General features: G+C 40.3%; 2 protein-coding genes across 3 annotated transcripts; one reads left to right on the top strand and one right to left on the bottom strand.

The window, feature by feature from the left end:
* The first annotated feature begins 86 nt into the window (after positions 1–86).
* LOC120902985 (tubulin polyglutamylase complex subunit 2) lies at positions 87–1,667 on the top strand. Of its 2 annotated transcripts, XM_040312128.1 has the most exons (4): positions 87–555; positions 662–765; positions 827–994; positions 1,060–1,667. In XM_040312128.1, exons 1-4 carry the CDS (start codon positions 530–532, stop codon positions 1,647–1,649), a joined length of 888 nt encoding a protein of 295 aa, XP_040168062.1. In that variant the 5' UTR covers positions 87–529; the 3' UTR covers positions 1,650–1,667. The 2 variants fall into 2 exon arrangements, with proteins under 2 accessions (XP_040168062.1, XP_040168061.1); XM_040312127.1 differs by having other exon boundaries at positions 87–765.
* A 560-nt stretch (positions 1,668–2,227) lies between these two features.
* Positions 2,228–14,317, bottom strand: LOC120902984 (anoctamin-4). The gene is made up of 12 exons (XM_040312126.1): positions 11,758–14,317; positions 8,734–9,257; positions 7,875–8,274; positions 5,645–5,950; positions 4,628–5,581; positions 4,365–4,529; positions 3,985–4,298; positions 3,735–3,874; positions 3,444–3,649; positions 3,220–3,325; positions 2,789–3,157; positions 2,228–2,592 (listed from the first exon to the last, which is right to left on the bottom strand). The coding sequence occupies exons 1-12, from the start codon at positions 12,352–12,354 to the stop codon at positions 2,474–2,476; spliced, it is 4,200 nt and encodes a 1,399-aa protein (XP_040168060.1). The 5' UTR covers positions 12,355–14,317; the 3' UTR covers positions 2,228–2,473.
* Between the last annotated feature and the right edge of the window lie 2,256 nt (positions 14,318–16,573).

Here is a 16,573-nt window from a genome sequence, read left to right as displayed (position 1 = left end):
AATTAGAGGAACAAAAATGTACTGGAAATCAAGGGACTGTGCAAAATGTTCAAATAAGAGAGGTTTTTCAAATTGGAGAGGTGTCAAATAAGAGAGGGTTCACTGTATACACACCTACACAACGAAAAGCATATGGACAAAGGTTGACGAAGTGCTTAAAGCGAAGTGGGAGAGGGAGAGCACAATAGCTCACCTCAAACAAGCACTGTAAACTAGTAAACGACAGCTAGAGAAAATGAGTGAGATGCAGCTATTTTCGAACGTCAAAAACTCTCGTCTTGCTCTGTGGGTCATTTTCGAAACCGATGAAGTTCGAAATGCGATTATCAAGGAAATAACTACTTTATTATTTGCACTCAAGTAATAAGTACGAGAAATTGCAAATGTTCAAAATTTCAATTTACAATTCGTTAACAAAAGAAAAATAAAAATAAACAGGAAAATGCTGATCGCTCTAAAGTTCCGGAGAATTGTTTTATTAGAATCGTATGCAAAGACTTAATAATCACTTCAGACTACAGTGTTTGGAATGGAATATTCCGATTTCCAAATAAGGTGTGTGTATCAGTATGTATTCTGTGGTTTGGATGTCACGCACATTGCGATACCTTTTAAGTTCGTTGGTTACCTTAGCAACGTTCACATTTCCACTGTTTATTAGTGTCCTTAGGTCGATTTCTTTCATAATGGCCGGTCTTAAAATCGGAAATGATACGGAAGATATGTTTTACGAAAATCTTTCCTTGGGATTAGCAAAAGTGTTGAGTAAGTCACTGGTCATGGAAAAGAGGTTGCGTTCGTTATACCTCATTTATTTTCATTATAGATAATATTCCAAGAATAACCAACGTGACGCTCGAGAAACGGCTGCCATGCGAAAAGGCTCAAGTTACAGCATGGGAATCGAGGCACAATGTTTATCTTCCGGACGACATGAAGCGATTTTATCTTTCTACGGATGGATTCAATTTTTACTGGAGCTACCAATATTCGCGTGAGTCTTGAAGATTATTTATAATCCAGCAGAATTAATTAACCAATTCTTTTCTTTACTTCCAGCCAACGATGTAAGACGTGTTGGTCACATACACTTTCCACATTTAATACAAATAACTTTGGTAAGGGACAACATTGACACCATCCTAACCGTTAGTCCAAATACGACTCTCACAGTTCCACCCATCATCCGGCAATCGAATTACGTTGATCTTAGCTCGGGAAACCTCGATCACCTTAATCTTAATTCAAGAAGCAAAATTTTTGAGCTCAGCACGATTGCAAACCTGGCCAAGGTGTGTCTTGTGTACGAAACTCCGGAAAGTTCAAGCCCAAAAATATTTCTCCTCGAGACAAATTCGTTACGTTGGCAATTTCTTGCAGAATCGTTCACAGAGTACTTGCGAATGAGCATTGCTCATCTGGGGCTACCGTACTGGGAATTGTGCTTCTCCAGCTGTGGTTTGCCTGCTTGGACTGAGCAACTGTTTCTGCTACTAGCACCGCATCTTTTAGAGAAAAACGATAATCGCAGGCTTAAAAATATAGTTTGCATTAATGAGAATCCTCCATATAATGTACTAGATCCGGCTGTGTTTCGGACAAAGCTTCGCTGCTCGCGTCAGACACAGAAAATGCGTTTGAATAATTAGATACTTTGTATACGGGTATATTTTCACTACTATTTGCATTGCCACAACGCTGTAACTGTACTTCGAGTTTTATATATTTGTCTAAATCAATTTACAATTTTTACAAACAAGTTCACGCTGTCAGAATATGTGATGTAGTGAATGACGATGTGGAACCAATGCTTGACGATCGATTTTCGATGTTAATGAACCGTTCGATAGAGATCAAGATATGATTTCCGTAAGCAATGTGTTTTTTCAATACGTCCAAATATCATCCGGTTGTTGTACGCTTTTTATCTTACAAGTTACATTATTCTCTTGCTTGCATTAAAAAAAAGTAAAAAAAAACTATTGTTACATATGAAAACTCGTTCAAATTTAATCATTGACTTTAAGTACGCATATAAGCATATAAGTAGAAATAAAGCACCTTCACAGATTTCAGTCTCGGATGGAGATGAATTTTTGAACACGTTTTTGCGCAGTGGTTCGATACTTTTCGTCATAAGAATAATAAATAAAATGATACTGTTATCAAAATAAAAACCTATATGTTTAATTAAAGTAATTTTGTTTCATGGACGATGCCTATAAGCTTTTACCTATAAAATCTATGAATTGTTGCACAAAAAATCGCCAAATGAATTCATTTGTTTTTAATGTAATCGTTTCGTACTACTACGTGATACGATTTACGTATTGATTGATTCAGTGTAAATAGTGTTGATTTACGTGTAAGTAGTGTTGAAAACTTTTATCTTGCAACTAAAGTGCGTTTCTCATTATCATGTCATCCATTCGTCAATCTGCCTGAGTCAGACGAACAGGGGCAGCAGCTAATGCTAGGTAACTTCCCAAACAGTCGATTCTAATGAGTGCCTTGGCCGGTTGGGAACTTCAACATGAGCGTCAAGTCCATCGCTGAGTCTGCTTAGACGGCGTGCCCAGCTGCCCCGCATTCCTGTATGACAGATGGTATTGAATTATTTACCAGTTTTATCCAAACACAGTAAAAAGAAAGCAAAATCCAAGCAAAAATTTAAATTACATCAGTGGTAATGAGGATCACGAGAACCTATAACAAAATAATACAATTTCTAAAATATGCTGGTATACGAAAAAATGTTCACACATTCATGTTCATCACGTTCAATTACCTTGTCTGCTGTTATTACTTTGTTCGCGAAGTGTATGTAGAATTTCTTCATAATCGGTTTCACGAGATTTCTTCAATCCGTGCTGATATTTGGCTTCTTTCGCAAGGAGTTGTTCACGTTGGATTTGTGTCTTTACTTCGATTGGTATATCCGGTATGATGAATTGCATAATACCAGTTAGAACGAATACAATATGCTCAAATATAACAACGAACGCCAAACGCGCTGCAAACACGTGCCAGTAGTGTGGACTAAGCCCGTACTGCTCGTCAGCATCTGGCCCATTACGATACCCTCTATATTGGCAAGTGTCCGGGTCCGACTCCGTCTTAGTACCCCATTCCTCTTTGTAGTCGGAGGTATTGAATGCTGCCCAAAGAAATCAGACCTGTAGCTTTTATTTGTGATACTTTTTTGTATTTGTTACTTACTTGAAAGCGAGTGCTCAATATATCCATGCAACGAAAATTGTGGTGAGTACACGTACTTATAGACCATTCGTGGGATAAAGTCACTAGTGTAAGCAATAACAAATGCCTGTTATAGAAATAAACATTAAACGAAATAATAACTAAAATATTTGCTATTCTCCTAAGCTTTTGAGGAGAATGAAGAATTTATTCTCCCATATTTGGGTTTGAAATGCAATACTTACATTTGACACGACAGCTGTATACGTTATTATTTTCAATATACCATACCAAGCCCCAATGTCTTCGACGCGCTCTGCGAGTGGGCGCCGGGATTGTGTTACCATTTTGTATGCGTCTAGCCTAATTTCAGCAATATTGTTAAGTAGTGCAAATAAGGGCGCCAATGGAAAAGCAGCTACGAAAAGTGTAACAAATCCGTATTGAACGACTGAAAAGAAATATACACAAAAAAGCATGATACACGAAGGATACAGTTTCGTTTGAAAGCTTCAAGCAAGCTCTGCACTACGTACTCATTTCCAAATACTCGTCAAACAAAGCTAATTTTCCTGGATCTTGCAAATGATAGTCCTGTTCCCATGCCATGTGCAAATGGGTTTCATCCTTTGTAAGCTGCTTGTGCTTTCGCCGACGCCACCAATTGTAAAAGGCACTAACGGATGGTAAAGGAGTGGAGAGGCTAACTTATCAGAACACTGTTGGAAGGCACGTACTAGTAAATGTGAACTCCATTTGTATGAAGTCCATAAAGTCTATACTTACGGGAAAAAATATTCCATAAAGTTGTTCCAGCACTGTTTGCCGACCATAATTATAGCTAGCTGAATACAAAGCTCACTGAGACATCCAGCTGGATCACAAATATCGCCCTTCAGCCGAAGAAATTCACTTTTTCTGGCCACATCATCGCCGGGATAGTCATAGAAGCGCCCCTTGAAGAATGCTATATAGATCAATGAACTGTAGAAGTTCATGAACTCAAACACGAATATTTTCACCGTATAGGAGTCTTCATATTCTGTTTGAGTGCGCGGATTTTCCATATTGGTTAGATACAGGGCTAATTTATGGTATATCTGTTCAGTTTGAAGATCGTAAGAGTAAGTGATCTTAGCTGGATAGTAGAAATATGATGCACTTACACGTGTGAGCAACATGATGATGATAAGATTGATTAACGCCGCAGTCATGGTAGTAAACAGTTTGGCATGCGTTCGAAAAAATGATCCCCCACCGCTGTAGATGACCGAAACGAGCGAAATTCTGTAAATGATGGTTCCAAGAACAGCTCCAAGAACTACCGAAATCTGCGACAATGTGCAAAAAGATTTATGAAATACAAATAGAAATTCAATCACTCCATACCAACTCAAAGGGTCTTCACACGGTCACGCATGATACATACCATGAACAAAACAGCACTAGATGTAGCTACAAAGCGGACTGCTCGGGTCCACGTCGGCATGTAAGGTTCTTTTTCTCGGGTGACCGGATTTATGCGAAACGTCTTGACGGTAGTCTCAAACTCTGGTCGCATATCTTCCTCATTTTCAATATTCTGAAGATCCCACTCCCACACCAACACTGATTGCTTTCGCTTCCACAACTCCAGAAAAGTGGTTGCCCAAAACGACATGAAGATCGCAAAGAACACGGTGGACGGATTGTCAAAGAGATAGGTGAGCTGTGCGAAAAAGCAAGACTCATGAAGCTGCTGATAGCTGCATGCTCGATCGCACAACGGGCATAACATGGTTTTTCCCGGTCCGTTTTCGTCGCATATCTCTTTTGTTGGAATGTTATCACTAGAGTCCATCGTGGCAAGACCGTACAGAAAACAGAACAGCCCAACTATGGCCGGTGCGTATAGCATTTTGGTGTAGAAACCGAGCCAGCTGAAATAGAGGGCAATTTTGTCGCCGAAATATTTTCGCACAAGGCAAAGGGGCTGTTTCTTGTACCACTTGATCGGTCTTGCCCATTCGAGGTAAAGAAGCCGTCGATCGAATAGCGCACCGGACGAATGGTCTTTATCATAGCGACCCTCGTGCAAAGGGAAACAGGCGAGGTAGGTACCATCGTTCAGCAGCCGACGAATGCCAACATTGTTTACTTTCTCCGTTTCGTCAAACCTTGTTCTCATCAGGATTTGCATAACTATCAGACTGCGCTGAGCGCTGGTATAGGATGTGCAACGATCCTTCACGATGAACTGTTCCTCCGGGTTTCCGTTGGCCGTTGCAGAGTAAAAGGAAGGCTCCTTCTCGATACGTTCGTGGTTGTACTCGGTCATAGACATGAACCTGTTCCAGTAGTTTAGAATTTTATTTTGTTGGCGGCGAAGTGCAGTTTCCTCTTCCTGTGGTATAAAAACAAAATCATTCAGCCCAATTTCGTGATTCCCATCTCAGCTCATACTGACCTTTACGCTGATTGTAATAAATCTTTTTACAGGTAGCTTTAAATTCATCACCTCTGCATAACGGGATTCCGTACGCCAGGGTATGTGAATTTTGACAAAGTATGTTTTGCCATCGAAGGCTTGTGCTTTGTCCTCCACCTCGAATTCCAACCCCTCGCGGATGAGATTTTCCTGAAACAGTTTGCGCTGGTGTCGTTTCAGAGCTTCCAACTCGGTCATAACACCTTGATCATCTTCCTCGTAGCACAGTACCATGTCAATCTTTCGCCGTCCATCACGGAACATAAGAGACTCGGGATCCAGTCCCTGCAAAAACAATAATCAGAATTGCGATATTGTTCCTAGTTTCCTAAAATTGATATTCATATCATAATTGATTCTGAAAGTACAGGCGCTCCTCGAGATACACTATTATTGGGGACCGAAAAAGGTCGAATCTGCGTATAAGTACTGCGTATCTCAGGAGACTACCTTCTTTCTGATATTAATCTTGGCGAGGAGTGTTCGAGATCATACTAAACGAAATAAATGCACCATAATATTCATTTGCAATAGTTTTGGGACTACCCTTTTAATTGAGAATTATTAAATTCAAAATGTTATAACAATATGTTTTATACCATGAAGGCAGCACTTTTGATAAATTTGTGTTTTTAAGACATAAAACATTTATTTTAAACACATAATGAGCATTAATGGAATGAATATACGTGTCATCGTTAAAAAATTGCATCAATATAATACTTCTTTAGAGAAAAAATATGGCATATTCTACATGATTTACATGATTTAAGTTTTCACAAATTCTCCATTTTCGATGGAATGGTTTTATCTCTTTTCAATATAACAACCAACTGTACTGTAGAGTTTCAGAGCTGTACATCATACTGACTGCTTTATATGCTTTTATCGAAGACCTAACCCTTAGTAATCCAGATGTTTGTAACGACATTTCAAATATTTTGAAACATTTTATGACATTTCATATAAAGAAGCTTTCCAAAAAATCGAGAGAATCATCAGTGTGTTGTCGGAGTTCTGCCTCATTGTGTTATTTTTTAGTTTTTAGTGACTGTAGCTGGAGCTTAGTTATAATGTAGCTTATGACGCCACATCAAGAATTTTCATAAATATGGTTTGATTTTGTTGCAGAATTTGTTGCTCATGTTTTTTAATACATCGGAAGTTCTCATCATAGACGAATTTGATATGCTAATTGTTCCAAACTTTTCTGTTAATTCTTTACTTATCTGTCACTGTGAGTTTGCTTTTTCATTGAGTTTTTTTTGTTTAGCAGCTAAAATCGATACTTCTCATTACACTTCCAACTAAAGTATCTGATTAAATGTTTTGCACAACGGTTTCACGGGATAAGTTTATCATGATAAATTTAGAATTTCACCTTTAGTATAATCAAAAATGATATTGATTTCTCTTCTTTTTGAATCAAATTTCTGTTCTGATGGATACTAATTGAAACTTCCATAACCTTTCATCCAGTCCTATATACTTAAGTAATATAATAATTGATATACTAAAATAATAAAAAATAAATTAAGAAAAAATCAATCAGTAAGGAATTTTTGATCTTATTGCAAAACATAAAACATTCTTCTTCTTCTATTTTACGAAAAAAGCTTGTATGCTCCTATGCTGTTCAAACAGTTATTTTAAAAAGCATACAGAGGGTTATTCTTTCTGAGATAGACTTCGACTATCTAGAGTCATATCTCTTCACAAAATACATGGAGGGGCTATTGTTATTTCGTCATTTAAATTTGAAAGATTAACAAGTTCTCGCGAGTCGAATCTAAAACATTCTAGATCTAGACTACAGTTGAGATATAGCTGGACCTTGATTTTGGCTATTATAGTAAGGAAATAAAGCCTTTTTTAATGTATTGTTAAGTTCAATAAGATATTTCTCCTTTTTTTGCTTAAAGGATATTAGTTTTTTTTCTTCTATTTTTATCACTTCTACAGTATTGCGAAAGGTAAAAAACCAATCCAAGTCGTAGCCAAGACTGAGAACAACCCGGTGTGCACTTTTCGTGCGGAACGCAATGCTCGGATACTAATAATAGAATTCCACCTTTCCGCATCCTATGGTTGGGTGAGGGATATTTCTATTGCTTTAAGGGCAGCAGTTATGATAAATTTCAAGTAATCATTTGCGACACACATATGACGTCTGATCACGAGCGATTGTTAGAGCTCACGATAAAATTACCTCTTTATCCTGCTGACTGGAGCGGCGCGTATCTTGTGACTGGTCGGAAGCCTTGCGTAACTTGAGCAGATTTCGTAGGCTTCCTTTTCCAAGGGAACTATTTTTATCCACGCTCGTTCCACCGAAACCTTGGCCACCTTGAGTGGTTCCACCAGTCGGTTGATCGCTTAAGGAGCTGTGCGTTCCCGTTCCTATTCCACCCACTGAGGTTGGATCACGGTCACTGGTCAGCCCGAGCAGCTTGGAGGACGATCGTCGTCGCTCGTTGATGATGCTCGTTGTGCTGGAGTTAAAACTTTTATTGAATTCTGATACAATGTCTGGCGTATCCATCGGGGTACCAGGTATGTTTTCACTGGCATTTATTTTTGGACCAAATAGATTGCTGTAAAGATCGGGACTGAATATGTAATGCAACATTGTTAATACGACAACACATCAATAACATTGCCAATTAGTCGTGTTATTTATTTTATTATCACAGACAAGCCAACAAAGTATAAATCAAGAAAAGCAACAGATCATACAGAGAGCTAATTACAAATAAAAAAAAAAACACATGAAACATCAATTAGCAAAGAAAAACTCCTGGCCCTGGTCCCCCAATATCCAACGGTTGATTATTCGACTTTATGATGATTGAAATCTGACGTTATTTATACCATTTATATCAGCATGATTATCAACCATTGGTTTTGAGATCATCCTTCGTTCTTGTGTGTTAGATCGAGCGTAACGTTCATTATGATTGTTTAACTTGTATGTGCTTGCCTATAGCTTTCTTGGAAAAACTGGCCACTGAACACATTGAGTGCACTTTTGGAACATTCAATTGAAAAACAACAAACCGTGGAATTACCTACGACTGTGCTCCTCTGTACCATATGGTGGAGCGACCTCCTCACGGGACAGTCGATCCTCGGTCTGGAGCCACTTCTCGACCGGTGTCTTAAGCAAGGGGCTTTCCATAATGTCTTCCAAGGGAGGTAATTTATCAATGAAGGTTTTATCTTTCGGACTGGCAGACGATACACCTCCGTTGACCATTCCCCCATACCCGTTGATGGTGGCAGGGTCAGCTTCTACTACAACTTCAAGCGACTTCGGTGGAATTGTCGAGCTCGGCGAGGCTGTACTGTCCTGAGAGGAAGACGGTTCAAGACCGCTTCCCAAGTCTTGGGCAGTCATGCGATGCATGAAATATTTTGTCTTTCCGTGATTGGTCAGATCAGAACCTACACCGGTTCCAGTACCAACCGCTGCCATTTCACTCCCTTCGCGTTTGTGTAGAAGTCCTGTGGTAATGGAGCCCTGGTGGTTATTAATAGATCTTAAATTGTCCGTGCTATGTCGCATGGATGCATGATGTTGTTGGGACATCTGCTGCGGGAAGGGAAAATAATGGAAATGGTAAGTAGACAGAGTAAGTACGGCTCACACGTGAAATTATTGGTGCATATTCGATTGAAATCGGGTCAGCGTATTGCCCGTTTCATAGCGTAGCTCCGGAAAGTTCTCAAGTAAGAAGGTGGAATTTTATCGTTACGTTTCAGTGAGATCGATTTTGTGGCAATCGAATGTTGACGGACTCGGCCAACAAAGCAATCGAAATCAATAGCCATGCTAGGAATTAAATGAAAAACGGTTTACAATACTTTGTACTCATATTACCTTCGAACAAAGAAAAGCGGCTCTGATTACAGTAATTTTGTGTTGGCAATTTAAAGTAATTAACAAATAATAATTCTAAGATATTTTACTTTAAAGATGTATTCATTGAAAGTGGTTGTATAGTATTGAATTTTGTTTGGACGCGCCACATTACACTACATAAAAAATTGAAAAAATATCTTAATCAGTATAGTTTAGTGTACAAAGGATCATTAACAATCCGTAACAGATTGTCACGAATCTTATACACGACAACATTAAATCGATGTACACGACTATAAATTTTTAAATGTTCTCCACGTTGCATATCCTTATAGATTCTGAATTGGCTGAGATTTGAAAATGTAATAATAGTAATACATAAGAATAGAGGGCAATTGGTCGGTACCATTTCCAAATAAAATGTACTTTAATTTATTATTTTACAGCAATAACCTCGTTCCTTCTGAAAACAAAAAAAAAAACAAACACATTACTTATAGTCTCTCTATCATTGGACTCTTATTTACGCGTATGATATAACATAATAATTTATTATTGGGAAATCAGACCTTAATATCAATCGATTCTGTAATTGGTCGGTCCTTTGGTACAGTCGTCAGTTCGCATGGCTTGATAACATGCCCAACGTGAGTTCAAAACTCATATGGACCCGACATTCCGTTGCAAGGGACTGACTGACTGCGTGATTAACTAATAAGTCCCAAAAGCTTGTAGAGGCCACCATGACCGCGTAGGTTGTTACGCCACGAAGAAGAATTACAAACGTATATGCATTTTGTTAAACATGTTTTTTACCATTCCTCGTTCATATTCAAATGTCACGGAAGTTTGTGACGTTTATCATAGAGCAAATCAAACGTTAATCACAATACTTATCAATGCAATTGTAGTATATATAGTTAAGGAACGCAGTATTCTATGTTTAGGTTAAAATTTTGAGAAAAAACGGAGCTTAAACTGGGAATGAAGAACAATGTAAACTATAATAATTTGTGTCATTAAATGTAGCAAATACTTGCGGAATATTATCATCGTTACTATTATCATTAAAATGTTCATGTTCATCATCATGTTCATGTTGCAAGTTCATCATCAAGATCAACATAAGAGCACAGGCGTCATGCTCTGCATGCTACTTATTTGGCGAAGTTGATTGGCGGTTAGTTTCTCTACCAACAACCAAATTAAAATTCTACATTCCATAGCGTTCTATAACGGCACAAAACAATCTCAAAACAGGCACAAACAATCATACAAAACAATCAGTTTCACGGCAAATATTTTCGCAAATATTTCGCTTCACGGCGTGAAATTGTCTCAATATGTCTGGTTACACGGAATGCCTTTATTCGTTTACCCATAAGACGATGGTCAATACTACACATCATGTGTAACACATGGTAGTTTGGTCCACACGGGGTTTGAACCTATGACGGGCATGTTGTTAAGTCATACGAGTTAACGAATGGTCCAAAATGGCAGTAGGTCCAATCAAACAAGAATCCATCGTACAGTCTCGGACATCATTTGGCGCTTGGGATCCGTTATTATGCATGTACCTATCCCTGAACGCGGTATCTGTTGCCTTTGAACCATGTATCTCGCCACCAAAACTGAGTTTCTATAGTTTTTGTTTAGTCAAAATGTAAAATACTGTTTGTAACGTGGTTTAACATTACTAACAAATCTAAATAACTACTTATTATTTCGATTATCGAGCAATAATTATTGCGTTTTTCATATATTTTCTGATTGTTTGAAATGTGTATAGACATTTTCACGTTTCGAGATTCGCCATAAAAAGCACCATTAAAAGCTGTTCCTTTTCTGCTCAACACAGTTTGGCATTTTTTTATCTATGTTCTAGAAAAAATATTTTTAAACTATTGTATGTCTTATGCAATTTGTATATAAAGTATAAACGTGACTTCAGTGGATTAAACTCCTAATGCTTGTGTTCATGACTCAATAAAAAAATACCCATTAACATTGTTTAATACCAAAACCGAAATATACTGTTTTGTGCAATACCTTGGTTAATAAAACTGAATAATATCTTGGTTAATAAAAGTACAGTAATGGTGAATGTACACTGCATGCAATGCGAGACAGGGTTATATGCCCATACGGAGTATAAATAAGTAAGAACCGTTGGTGTAAAAAGTAAAAAAAAGCTCTATATTTCTTATGCTTCAAGAATGTTTCTTACCCTAATATTGTGGCAGCTATCGCTAAGCGTAGCATTTTTGGCGTATCTTGCAACGGATAATCGTTCGAAGGCCGGGACGCACGAGTCCTGGCTGTATCGCCGATAGCGAGTGTTTCCCACAGGACTGGAATGTACAGTACGTGGGCCTCTCGTTTGCTGTTCCGCTACGGTGGTTTCACGGGACGGATGTTCTTTTTTCTGCTCAACACAGTTTGGCATTAACACTTCAAAGCTATCACTATTATCAACAGTTACAGCAAAATGATTAAAACCGTCGGTGGCCTCTTCATTGTTTGTAGTAGCCATATGATTAGTTGTCTGACAGTGGTATAAAGGAAGCGATCCTCTTCGCGTGGAATCTAAGACTGAGTTACGCACGTGCAAAGGTAAACCATTTTGTGTATCATAGCTCGTTTGATTATCGGTACATCTGCAGGTTTGTTGTTTGTCTATACTTGATTCTATAGCTACATGACAACTGGAACAACTAAAATGTTGTCTTATGTATGACGTTTCGTTACATTCGACTGTAGTTTTCTTAAAGTTGTAACTTAAAGCACGGGAATTCCTACAGCTGTGTGATCTTAGTTCGTGCATCGCAGAAATAGCAGTCTCAATAAATTGTTGTTTTTCACTTCTTTTACTATTCTAGCTGCATGCGATTGATTGCGTGCAGCTATGATGACACTCGTTTCCACTGTACGAAATGATTAACAGAAAACTGATCTGGAAAAACGGCTTATCACACTGGCGATACACTGCACATACAACTTGCTTTTACTTTTCTTTCCAATCACATCTATTTGCCCTCGTTATTCACGCATCGGGGCGGAGCAAATGCATTTACTTCATAAAACATTTACCATGTATCGATCGATGAACGGTAATCTGCAATTTCTTTTGTTAGTGCACGTCATGATGTTTTGCTTGATTTTTATGATTTTTTTCGAATCCCACGCATAGAAAAATTGCATTGACTTGACTTTTAGTTTGTTCGTTCATTAGGTTGAAACTAATATTTAGCTTATTTAAATAACATTCAAATCAACTAAAACATTCGTAAATACACATTCTTCTTCACAGTTGCAATACACAATTGGCACATTATATAGTACATAAATATAGTGGCGGTATGTTGTGGATTTCATTAACACTTGCGATTCTGAAGCCAATGATAAGCCCCTTTCGATGATCCAGAATGCATTTGGAACACTTCACGAACAATGCCGTTCGTCTAGCTTGACCACCGTCATCCAACTGAGGATACTCTTGTTCGTTGTGGTTCCATAAATGTGTTGGGTTGCATGTCGGCACGGAAACATTACTCTGTGTCGTAATGGATCTCCCTCGTTCTCCAACAACTTTCTCCGGAACCGTTCCAGTCGCTGATTTAGAATCAATATTGCCATATCGGCCAACCGCGCTCGCTAGCCGTAACTGACGACACGTGCTTTCGTCACCGGGAAAAATCGAAAAAGGCCACATTCACCGGATCGGTAGAAAGTAGCTTGCTCCTAAGGATGGTCAGTCCTGTAATAGTGACACCAATACGGAAAGGGCTACGCATACCAATGGAACGAACTGATGGTGTGTAGAATTGTCAACACGCGATTGCCACGCATCTTTTAACTGTGTACCACAATGTTTTGTTTTGATGGGTTCCACTGTGCCGTGTATGCCTTCGTGAACGGACCCCATGTTTTCATGATGATAACACGCATCATCAATGTTGTCCGTTACAGGCACAGCAGGTGGTCCTAAAGAAAGGTCCTGAGCAGCAACGTTATCGATTTTGTTCGATCGTGAATAAATAATGTATGTGATTTTCTTTTCTAGTAGGACTCACAGGTTTATCCTTACGATTGATGGCCGAATGTGGTTCATATAACTCATGAAACAATTTTGTTCTTGTTGAATAAAGAATATTTTTTCATAGTTTCAACCACCACTTGACACGTTTATTTCGACACCTTTAGATATTACCAACGCTTTACACTGTTAATCAAACTGATTTCATTCTTCAAAAGATTTATGTTCCTTGTTACTGGTAATTAATTACACATGTCAAAGTTTTATTAAAAACTGATAGCTTTTCACAAATATTAGAGAACACTTCTGTCGTTAGCGCATGTCAAAGTAAATAACTATTTAACCCTTGCTAATGAATGAACCTATTTCAAACATATTCTCTAGGACACGAAACACATCCAATCTGTCGGCTTGTGGGCTGCGTACTGAGTGTTGAAACTAATGATGAATTGCAGCGACCTACCCATCGACGACGGCAAAGGACACGTGTTAACGGTAGTGGAAATATGTGTGTAACCACAAATAATAAGAACAGATTAAAAATAAATTATAACAGGGATAGTGTAAAATTACTGAGTTGCACACACTTGGTGTTCGAGTGGAAGTAAACAGCAAACGTATAAAATTTTGAAATAAAATTGACAAAACGACGAAATCATTAGTAAGGGCGTACAGTCGACTCAACAGCGTAAAGTTTATAGCTGGTCAATAATATTCTATTGAAACATTGTGAATGTTGTTAAAATGTATGGCAGGTAATAGTGATGGGCAAAACGGCTCCAAAGTCGGAGCCGGCTCCGACCGGCTCCAAACAATTTCGGAGCCGGCTCCGCACTAGTGATGGGTAACCGGAATCGCACCCACGGCTCGGAATCGCTTCCGAGCATTGCTACTCCGGCTCCGATTCCGAAAAATTCAAATCGTCGATTCCGCCCGGAGCCGTCGGAGCCGCCCGGTGCCGTCCGGAGCCGTTCGGAGCCGTCGGAGCCGTCCGGAGCCGTCCGGAGCCGTCGGAGCCGTCCGGAGCCGTCGGAGCCGTCCGGAGCCGTCGGAGCCGTCCGGAGCCGCTAGTCGGCAGCTGGAGCCGTCGGAGCCGTCCGGAGCCGTCCGGAGCCGTCGGGGCCGTTGGAGCCTTTGGAGCCGTTGGAGCTGTCCGGAATCGTTGGAGCCGTCGGAGCCGTCCGGAGCCGTCGGAACCGTTGGATCCGTCGGAGCCGCTAGTCGGAAGCTGGAGCCGGTCGGAGCCGTCGTAGCAGTTGGAGCCGACGGAGCCGGTTGGAGCCGTCCGGAGCCGACGGAGCCGTCCGGAGCCGGTCGGAACCGTCGTAGTCGTTGGAGCCGACGGAGCCGTTGTAGTCGTTGGAGCCAACGGAAACGGTAGGAGACGTTGGGGCCGTCGGTGCCGTCGAAGCCGACGGAGCCAGTTCGAGCCGTCGGAGTCGTTGTAATAGTCGGAAGTCTTCTGAAGCGCTTTAATTTCCCGATATCAGCGATGATTTCATTTTAAAAAACAGCTTACGAGTAAAAAAAATAGTCTTCTTCATTTATTGCTCTGAAGTTTTTTTGTATTTTTTTTAAACAATAAAGTCAAAAACAATTGTTTGCTCCGTATATATAGGGAAAAACTATGAATTCAAACTATTATTGATCATTATTTTCATAAAAGATGGACGGATGATTGATAGTTATATTCTTTGTCTTGTCCATGTGCCATCATGTTATTCGGTAAAAAACAAGTGCGGCCTAAACCATACACGTTAGTCGATGTAAACAACCGTGCAAAACTGCCATAATTACACTCGTCTGCCTCGTTGATTCGTATTTTATCAAACCCACCTCCCGTCATAGTTCTATTGCTCCTTGACCTCCTAATTTTATTCATTTTTTTTTCCTATATATATATATACGGAGCAAACAATTATTTTTGGCTTTATTTTTGAAAAAAAAACACACAAAAAAACTTCATATCAATAAACGACGAAAAATTTACTCGTAAGCTGTTTTTTACAATAAAATTATCACTAATTTCTGGAAATTAATGCGCTTCAGAATGCTTCCGACTAATACAACTACTCCGACGGCTCCGACGGCTCCGGACGGCTCCAACGGCTCCAACGGCTCCGACGGCTCCGCCGGCTCAGGACGGCTCCGGACGGCTCCGACGGCTCCGGACGGCTCCGGCTGCCGACTAGCGGCTCCGACGGCTCCGGACGGCTCCGACGGCTCTGACAAACCCAAAGGCTCCAACGGCTCCAACGGCTCCGACGGCTCCGGACGGCTCCGACGGCTTCGGACGGCTCCGGCTGCCGACTAGCGGCTCCGGACGGCTCCGGACGGCTCCGAACGGTTCCGAACGGCTCCAGACGACTCCGAGGTCGGAGTTTTGCACCTACCTTCCGGAACCGCTTCCAATTTTGGCGGAGTCATTTGGAAGCGATTCCGGATTTTTGTTGAATTTACCCATCACTACTCCGCACCCACGGCTCCGGGGCCGGCTCCGCTCCGACGGCTCCGGAGCCGACTCCGCACCAACGGCTCCGCTCCAACGGCTCCGGAGCCGGTTTTAACACAAAGGACCAAAATAACTTTTTCAATGAAGTTTCAATCGAGAAAATCCGTAAATAGCGGAGTAGGTCATGTTTAAAAGAATTTATCAAAAAAAAACATCGATGACTTTTGAATATTGTTAAGAAAGGCAAGACCAACGAATGCTACACAACGTCATGCAAGTCAATACTGCAATCACATCGTGTATTGGTTTCCACACGTGCGAGAAGATATATTCGTTTTTTTTATTACGCTATCATTACAATGATATTATTATTACAATGATGTCTCTATTGAACCGTTAGTTCGGAGCCGTTGGTCTGGAGCCGTTGATTCGTCGCCGGCCCCGGAACGGTGGGCCTGAAGCTGGCTCCGCAGCCGTTGGAACGGAGCCGTGAGTGCAGAGCCGTTAGTCCGGAGCCGGCTACGGAGCCCTTGGTGCGGAGCCGGCTCCTGAGCA

The sequence above is a fragment of the Anopheles arabiensis genome, chromosome 3 (genome assembly GCF_016920715.1).
Source record: "Anopheles arabiensis isolate DONGOLA chromosome 3, AaraD3, whole genome shotgun sequence".
NCBI lineage: Eukaryota > Metazoa > Arthropoda > Insecta > Diptera > Culicidae > Anopheles > Anopheles arabiensis.
The sequence above is the reverse complement of the archived record's forward strand: the minus strand, read 5'-3'. Positions and strand labels throughout refer to the sequence as shown.

Bases quoted from the DNA above. Each gene is read 5' to 3' on its own strand.
- LOC120902985 (XM_040312127.1), top strand. From the start codon at position 570: ATGTATTCTGTGGTTTGGATGTCACGCACATTGCGATACCTTTTAAGT. The intron at 766-826 runs GTAAGTCACTGG...TTTTCATTATAG, and splicing joins GGGATTAGCAAAAGTGTTGA to ATAATATTCCAAGAATAACC. The intron at 995-1,059 runs GTGAGTCTTGAA...CTTTACTTCCAG, and splicing joins CTGGAGCTACCAATATTCGC to CCAACGATGTAAGACGTGTT.
- LOC120902984 (XM_040312126.1), bottom strand. From the start codon at position 12,354: ATGCACGAACTAAGATCACACAGCTGTAGGAATTCCCGTGCTTTAAGT. The intron at 9,258-11,757 runs GTAAGAAACATT...CCCTTCCCGCAG, and splicing joins ATAGCTGCCACAATATTAGG to CAGATGTCCCAACAACATCA. The intron at 4,530-4,627 runs GTATGTATCATG...ACATTGTCGCAG, and splicing joins CTAGTGCTGTTTTGTTCATG to ATTTCGGTAGTTCTTGGAGC.